The 9,075-nt window shown below is 52.1% G+C and overlaps 1 protein-coding gene across 1 annotated transcript; it reads right to left on the reverse strand.

The window, feature by feature from the left end:
* Window positions 1-390: 390 nt before the first annotated feature.
* On the reverse strand, window positions 391-7,842 carry LOC308632458 (uncharacterized protein; the record flags this gene model as incomplete). The annotated part of the gene is made up of 8 exons (XM_081264554.1): window positions 391-542; window positions 647-761; window positions 1,746-1,862; window positions 2,029-2,129; window positions 4,418-4,532; window positions 5,615-5,845; window positions 6,012-6,127; window positions 7,833-7,842. The coding sequence occupies 8 exons, from the start codon at window positions 7,840-7,842 to the stop codon at window positions 391-393; spliced, it is 957 nt and encodes a 318-aa protein (XP_081120680.1).
* Between the last annotated feature and the right edge of the window lie 1,233 nt (window positions 7,843-9,075).

Genomic DNA, 9,075 nt, shown 5'->3' on the forward strand with positions numbered 1-9,075 from the left:
CTGGCATTATTATCAGATGACCTCTGTGGCCGACATGCTCAGGAAACCCTCATCTGACTTTAGTTAGGGGTCATAACCTGGCTATTGTGATCACTCCTTGGCAAGTGGACTCAGGTGCGGAAGACCATGGAATTTATGCAAACACAGATGATTCAAGCTGTCTCCCAGGCTGTGTTTTATTCCCAATTTCATCCTGTTACTGCTTGCTAGAATCCTGGCAATGCTCTGCCCAGGCAGTGGTTTTCTGGTCACACACAAGGCTTTCAATCCTACTGCTTCAGTCCACAAAATGCCAGTTCCCTCTTTAGCCCATGCATTCCCCTGTTCCTCTGAAACCACTCCTATCCCAGGCCATGAAAGCATACTGCTCCTGGACAGAGGCTTTCCTTCTCACTCCTCACTGATGTCAGCTTTGGATGCCTGTTCATGTCCAGGGGAGGCACCTGGTGGGGAGCCGCAATATCCACTGGGGTACACCATTGGACCTCGAGACCTTCCACCAGCAGAAGTGCACTTGTCTTTGTGCACGAACCCAACACACCCTGTTGGAGTGTTCTTGGGGGTCAGAGACTACTCTTTGGTGCTAAGAGTTGACCTGAGTCCACATCCTGACCCTTGCTCTCTGCCATCTGACTGTCCCACTTACTCTGACGGTGAGAGATGATTTGGCCCAGCTCATATTCCTCCGGCTTCTCCTCAGTGAGCAAGTGTAGCTCCAGGGCCCTGCGGATGACGGCAGGAGCCCTATCGTGGCAGGTCACCTGGAGCAGCATGGGAGACAGGCCTTCAGGAAATGGGCCTTGAAGTGACTACTCAAGGACAGTGGGCAGGGGCATTCTGGAGGCACCTCCACTCTAAATACAGGGCAACATCCATGACCCTACTACCTGAGGCTGGCCTCCTGCTCATCGCGTGGGCTCTTCCCACAGGCTACTCGCCCAATCCTTGTACATAGGACTTCCTGGACCTGCCATTGCTCTTTGTGGAGCTGCACTCCTCTCGAAGTGAAAGGACCCCACTACCTGCATACAGATGCAATCTCATCCCACAAGTTGGGAGGAATGGGACAATAGCCTCCGAGATCCCAGGTCTGCCCGAGGATGCAGGCGGCATTGGGAATGGCCTAGGCACAAAGCCTAGAGGCTTTGGTCTGGATTGTCAGGGCCAAAAACAGACCCAGGAACATGACCACACACAGGAGTGACGAAAGATAGCCACGAGAGCTCCTGGCCTCCAGAGGCTCAGTGCTGGCTGGGGTGTAGGAGGGCACCTCAACCGGCAAGGGTGGTCATTGGAAAGAACTCCTATCCTGCAGGTTACCTGGACATTTAGTGTGCTTGCTCCATATCCTTATCAAGACCGCAGAGAGACCCTCTCAGCTCCTTGTTCAAGGAACATGCAGAACCTCACACTGCTGTCCTCCTCCATAGACGTCAGCATCCCATACACGGGAACCTGCAACCTAGGTCTTGTCCTATTCTCATCTGTCACCCATACCTGCCCCTGCCCTTCTGGACTGCATGCTGCCACCTGACACACAGACTCCCTCAGACATGGCGGTGGACAAGCTGCTGCTCTCCCTCATCTCAGCTCCAGCCTTTCCTCTCCCTTCTTGATTCCCATCTATCCTCCTGATCATCCAGAAGCTCCAATGCAAGAGGGCATGAGTAGTCCATGGTATTGGACCAGTGTCTGCTCCCCACCCAGGTGTAAGCACCAGGGGACACCCCTGCTCCCAGGCTTACCAGGACTTTCTTGGCCATCTTTGGACTTTGTGTTTCCAAGTGGACACGAATTAAGCAGGTGTCTCCCACCTGCTTGTGGGAAAGCGGCCTGGAGGACTTGCAGGTTGATTCTGAGAACTGTGGGGGATGGAACATCAGCAAACCCAGAAACAGAAAGCCACCCCAGCCTGTCAGTTGGCTCTATGGGCTTCTAGCACATATGTCCAGGTGATGAGGCCTCTTATTTCCCCAGGTGGAAGTGGAATGGAAGCACAAGTATAGCTTGAATAAGGTAGGTGTTTACCTCCTTTCCCTTGACCTGGGGGCGTTTCCTCACGATGAAATGATATTTTATCCGCGGATTCATGGACAGATACATGAGTGAATGGTCAGGGACCTTGATTTCTGCAGAGTGAAGTGGAGAGAATTGTTAGGTGGCACTCAAGGATTATACCACAAAACACCCACAACCCCTGAGAGTCTCCGCCAGGGCGAGCCTGCACCAGACTTGAGAGCCCTCCTATCCAGCTACAGTGCCACCAGAGACTCCCTCAGTGATTCTTCCCTGGAGAAGATGATGGACAGGATTCTAAACCAAAAGAGCATCTGACAATGGAAACAGCACCTGGGGCCCCAGAACTTCTCAGTGCAGGTTGGATCTGCCACAGAGACACTGCTAGGCTTTGCATCAGGATTGGCAAAGGCTCCTGTGCTTAGGCGTTTCTCCCCAGTGCAGCCATGTTCACACATGGGCATTCAGGGAAGCGTTGGATGGTGGGTGAATTCATCCACTTGCCCTTGATGAATCCACTCATGGATGAATACGCGGAGGGGAGGTGGTATCCATCAGAGGTGTGTTGGGCATGGACGTGGGAGGACTTCAGCAGGGTGGTGCCCTGGAGAACTCTATTGTTTTCTAGGTTCGCTCTCCTTCCCCTTGTTTCTCATCATGAGCTGTCTGCTTGGTACTTTTATTCTGGTTCTTGTTCTACTTCTGGCTCTTCTTTCTGTCCTGCATCTTCTTGTAGTTCTTTCTGGGTCTTTTTCTTGTTCTTACATGATTCCTTCTTGTTCTTCTTGTGTATCTCCCTCCACCCTTCCTTCTGTTCACCTCCTTCTTTTTCTTCTTCTTCCTCTTGCTCTTCATCGTGTGATCCTCTCCCGACTCAGGCTTGTCCTCTTTCTCCTCCTCCTCCTTCTCCTTCTTTCTCTGGCAACGGTGGGGGGTCCTGAGGAGTTCAAATCTATCACACTCTTCTGCCCAGATGCAGCCTGTGTTCAGTAGGCCAAGATGAAATCAGTTCTCAATCAATGGCCAGGAGTGAAACCAAGACCAAAGACAAGTGACTTCTTTCTTTGTCATTGTCACAGTCCGGAAAGACTGAATAACAGACACCGCATTCTGGATAGGCTTCTACCTGTGGTAGTCAGCACCTCATCTGGACCAGGATTGCTAAAATAGATTCCACCTCCAAAAAGCTTCCCCAATGAAAACAAGGTTTCCAAAATCTAGGAGAGGGCCAGCATCACTGCCACCCTCCTGCCATAAGGCATAGATGCCATCACACCTAGTGGGTTCCAGGGCCCCGGTAGTCCTCCATTTTGATGTCGGTTACACACAAACCTCCCTGGTCTGGAGCCTGCTCTCAACTGATGCTGGGTTGAAAGTGTCTGTTTCTGAAATCACCTTTGTAGATTCTCAGTTTGGTAATTCCTTATTGATTGGCTTATTTTTGTACCAGGGATAAAACCAGAGGCACTTAAGCACTGAGACCATTCCCAGGCCTTTTTACTTGGGTACAGGCTCTCCCTAAATTTCTGAGGCTGTTTGGAAATCCCCATCCTCCTGCGCTGCCTCCCAAGTCCCTGAGATTCGCAGACACTGCCCTTTGCCCAGCTCCTTGCACCTCAGTCTTCCTCATGTGTAAGACAGAGCCAACCCAAATGAGGCGGTGTGTGAAAATGGGAAAACTCACTTACGTGTCCGACAGATGGTGGGTTCTATTGTGGACAGGCTGGGATGGTGGAGGCTAGGAGTGTTGGGCTCACAAGAAAGGAAAGAGCACTGGCATTGTGGACAGCTCAGCATTGTGGCCTATGATCTTCAGATGCCCTCCTTTGTTGCTGGAAGGAATAATAACCTGGCCATTCTGATATCTTCAGGAGATGGGCACCCAGGCACAGAGGACTTGGAATTGTTCCAAAAAGAACCCAAACAGGCTGTCCCCTGGCCTTGACTTCCTCTTCACTGAGTCCTGTTCCCAGTTGCTGCAATCCTGACATTCTTGACTTCTCATATCCTGGCCATGGATTGGGACCTGTGCTGCTTCCGTCCATAGCAATGCTGATCCAATCAGGACCCATGTTCTCCTCCTCTTCATTTGAAGGCATCCTTATCAGTGAGCCATAAACCAAACTGCTGATGGATTGAGCCTCTCTCTTCCTTGCCCCTCATCGATATTAGCTTTGCATTGCCAGACCAGGTCCAGGTGGGAACACATTTAGGGAGGTCCAGCAGCCCCCTGGGGGCCTCATTGAGCACTTCCACATTGGACACGCTCATCACTGCACTTGGTTTCCTGCACCAGGCCCACCACATTCTGGCTATTTTGGGGCCAAGGCCCACTTTCTCTTGTGAGTTATCCTGAGCCCACTGTGGATCATGTCTCCCCACTGTCTGATTGTCTACTTACTCTCATTCTCAGACATCATTCTCAGCAGCTCAAAGTTGTCTGGATCCTCCTGCTGCAACAAATTTTGGTCCAAGGCCCTGCGGATGAGGCTCGTTACCGTATCCACACAGGTCACCTGGATCAGGGTGGGACAAATGTCATCAGAGAATGGCTTTTAGAGGAGCTACCCAGAAGACTGTGGTCAAACATTCAGGAGAAACCTCAGCTACATATACAAGGGCACAAGCTTGTTATCCTGCTACCTGAGTATGGCCTCCATATACCCCCTGGGTTCTTGCAATGTGCTACTAGAACAATCCTGGTACAAATATCTGCCTGTACCTGCCATCCCCCCTCCCCCTGGGGAGCCACATTCCACTCAGCTCAAAGGACCAAACTGCCTATGCACAGACACACTCTCATCTCACTGAGACGAGAGCAATGGGCCAGGGACCTGCGCACCAAGTGTGCTCTGGGATGCAGGCTGCCTTTGTGGGTGGAAGAGGCAGATGCACTGAAAATGTTGGTCCTGACTGCCACTACACAAAACAGACTCAGATACAAGAGTGTGCACTTGAGTGCTTCATGATAGCCTTGAGAGGCCCTGGCCTCTGGAAGCTCGGTGCGGGTCTGGTTGGAATGATGTACTTGACTCAGCACTGGCCGTCACTGAGCATGTCTCCTCTGCAGCTGGACACCTACAGCATTAGCGTGTCTACTGCACATCCATAGAAATACTGCCAAGAACCCCTTTAGCTCGTATTTACATACATGCAAAGGCTGACATTCTGAAGCTTTGGCATAAACCCCCAGGTGATCCTGACCCCAAATTCCCACACCTAGCCATGCTAAGGAGGTTCCCTTCCCTGCCACCAGGAACACATCCCCTCCTACACATGGGACAAGTCACTGCCACCTCCTCTGCTCCAACCTCACTCATTGAGAATACCAAGTTCTAGGCACTGCAGCCTGCACCCTGGACATATCTCTGCCTTCATCTGTACACAGCACTTCCGTCTGCACTTCTGGCCTGCAAAACCCATAATACACAGGCCCACTCACCGCTGGAGCTGGGCATGCTGATGCTCTCCCTCCTCAGGTCAAGCCCTTAAGACGGACCTCTCTCTTCTTTATTTCCCACCATAGCCCTGGGGTTGGCTGTGTCTCCTGCCTTCCACTGTGTGGACACCCAAGAGGCAGCCCTGCTGTCGGGCTTACCAGGATGCGCTTTGTCTCCCTCAGGCTCTGTCCCTCTAGGAGGACGTGAACAAAGCGGCTGTCTTCCACCTGCTCGCTGGAGTGAAGCAGTGAGGAGCTGCTACTGGTGACTTTTCTCAGGCACCACTCATTGCTTTGGGTGGCCTGGGGCAATGATCCTGCAGCCACTGCAGAGCTGCTGCTCACAGCTGCTGGGATCCTGGATGCCACTGCCACAGAAGGCTCCAAGAACTGTGGGGGATGACAACATCAGCAAAGCCCCGCACCTGCACCCCACCCAGCCTGGCAGTTGGCTCTGTGGGCATTCTACAACATCCATCCAGAACCTGAGGTTCTTGTCCCCTTGGAGGATGTGGAGTGGCACCAGGAGTGAAGAGTGAAGAAGGTGGCTGTTTACCTCCTTTGGCTTGACCTTCAACGACTTGCTGGCAGCTGTTTCCCGAAGAAGAAAGTTATAATCCACTCCTCCATCCAGGGCGTAATATACGTTCCCATCAGCAGGGGTCCTCAGCTCTGGAGAGGCAGGGGCAGAGGCGTGGTAGGTGACACTCAAGGAATACACTACCCAACATCCCCCACAACTGAGGGCCTCTGCCAGCTCAGGTCTCACACACAGACCTGAGAGCCCCCGAATCCAGCTACTGTTCCACCAAAGACTCCCCACTGATTCCTCCCTGAGGACCCTCTATGCACAGGAGGTCCACTACAGGAACACCTTTCAAGGAAATAGCCCCTTGTACCCCAAAACCTCTTAGTTCACGTTGGACCCACCAAAGAGAAACAGCTAGACTTTGTATCTGGATTGGTCCCCAAAGACTCATGTGTTGAAGGTTTTCTCCCCACTGCAGCAATGATCACAGGTGGGTTTGGGGGAAGCACTTGATGGTGGTGCCTCCACCTTGCCAGTGGATTCATCCACTCATACAGGGCTATAGTAAATGAGGGGTATGGTTTGGAGGTGTGTTGAGCGTGGGTGGAGGATGTCCACAGCCAGCAGGGCTATGCCATCCAGAGCAATACATTTCTCTTGAGTTCCCCACTTCTGCATTTCCTGCTCATGAATATAATTCTCATTCACATTTTTAATCAATTTATTGTTATACTTCTTGTTTGGCTTGTTTTTCTCCTTCTTGTTCTTGTTCTTCTTCATCTTCTCCACATGCTTCTTCTTAGAGTCATCTTGACCTTCTTATTCATGGTCTCCTCCTTCAACTTATTTTCATTTTTCTTCTCCTCCTCCTCGTCCTCCTCCTCCTCCTTCTCCTTTTTCTTCTTCTTCCTTCTCCTCCTCCTCCTCCTCTTCTTCTTCTTCTTCTTCTTCTTCTTCTTCTTCTTCTTCTTCTTCTTCTTCTTCTTCTTCTCTCTCTCTCTCTCTCTCTCTCTCTCTCTCTCTCTCTCTCTCTCTCTCTCTCCAAGAGTTTACAAGCTGTGAAGGGTTCTATTCTACCACACTCTTCTCTCTAGAAATGGCCTCTGGTCCGAAGTGGACTCAGTTTGCAATGAATAGAAAGATTGGAAGCCAGAAATGATTCGTCATTGAACTGCTTTTCTCACGTACTCATCTAGGTCAGGAAAGGCTGCCAAAGTAGGCACCCTGTGGTTGTCTGTCTTCTTTGACACAAGACAAAGAAGCCTCTCTTCTTGGCCCCTCGTGGATAATAGCTTTGCAATGCCTCCTCAGGCCAAGGAAAGAACACATGATAGGCAGGTCCACAGCCCCTGGGGAACATGAAGAACCTGCAGATTTATGCCCCATCATTACACTTTGTTTTGTGCACAAGTCCCACCAGACTCTTCCTGGGCATTGGGTCAATGCACACTGTGTTTTGGCTCCCAGTTATCCCGAGCCCACTGTGACTCACTGCTCCCTACCCTCTGATGGTTCCACTGATGGCCGTGGGGAGTACCTAGTGGAGACCCCTGATGTCCTGGACTCCGGCTCTGCCCCTTCCCAGGGAGAAGGCTCTGGCTCTGGGGTTGGCTTAGGAGCCGTGACAAGAACTAAGCTTGTAGCTAGAGAAAAGATGCCAACATGACTGCCTTGCCCTGACCTTCGCACAGACACACAATACCCCTGCTGCCAGGAAGACCTCAGGCCCTTAGCCCACACAGGACCTCTTTGCAGACTGGGGTCACTTCCTGAATGGACAAAGGCTTATCCTAATTTCCAGCCCAACACCAGGCATACAGACTCCCTGCAGTGGGACAACAGTCGCACCTTTCCTCATATACCCTTAGGTACTCACCCCAGTCCGCCTGGCTCTCAGGCTCTGCCTGGCTTGATATGCCATCTTCAGTTAGGGCCAGGAGGCGGTGTGCTTGGGGCTGCGGGTACAAGCCAACCAGCAAGAGCCCCATGTACGGCAGCAGCAGCTGCAGACTCAGAGAGCCTGGAGGCTGATGGGAAGCCTCGGTGTAGAAGTTCACCCAGGTCCCCAGGAAGGAAGGTGAGGCACTGTGGGGAGGCAGGTGTGGAGTCAGCAAAACCCAGGCCTTGCCTTCGCCACGGCCTCCAGAGCAAACCTCTGACCCTACACTCCTGAACCGTCCCTGGTTCTGAACACACCAGTCCACCTCAGACCAGACACAGTGGCTGTACAGGCAGGGACAGGACAGGTGGCTAGGCAAAGAGCCTTCAAGGAAGGAGCGTTAGATCCATGGTATGACCAGCTCTCCCCTCCTCTGGGCAGGCCTGACACTCTTCTTCCCCTTGGCTACATGCTCTCCAACCTGGAATGCACCTTCCAGGAGTGTATGTCCTCCTGCCCACTCTTCTCAGGGCTCAAGAGACACCTCCTCCCCTGGCGTGGGCTGCAATGCTACCTCATTCTCTGTGAGCTCTCACTGAGTCCCCCTGAGTAGCGGTGGACCTCTCTTTTCCCATGAGTGCAGACCACATCTCTGTGGCCCTGGGGGAGGACAGGGAGGTGTAGTGTGGGGGATCCATTGTCCCAGGGGCTTCCCCAGAGGACCATGACTCCACCTACAACTCCCTGCCTTACCCCTCCTACTGTTGAAGCCCCACACCTTACACTGCAGGCAGAAAACAGAATTGGGGAGAGCAGTCTTTCCTCAGCCTTCCCAAGTCAAATCACCTTGCAGGTCCCTATTCTGGAAACAGGAGCCCACCCTCTTGACCCCAAGCCCATTCCATGTGGAAGTAGGTCCAGGGGTCCACCATAGTCACTGAAGAGGACAATGTGCAGTTATGCCTCATGGAGTCAGGGATGCAGTCACATGTAGGATAGGTACTCATGGCACCTGCGGTTTTAGGCTGACCCCCATGAAAAGGGACACAATGGCAGTCATTTGCACCCCATTTTTCACTGAGTTATGAAACGTGACTGGAAACGTGTCTTCACACAGTGGGTGCTTTCTCCATGTTCATCAGTGAATGAGCCCAAACTGCTGATTCCCACATATCTCTGGGTGTGGGAGCTGCCATGTCCAAAGCCCCTGTC

This window comes from Spermophilus citellus (genome assembly GCF_964194105.1).
Source record: "Spermophilus citellus genome assembly, chromosome: 13".
NCBI classification, from domain to species: domain Eukaryota; kingdom Metazoa; phylum Chordata; class Mammalia; order Rodentia; family Sciuridae; genus Spermophilus; species Spermophilus citellus.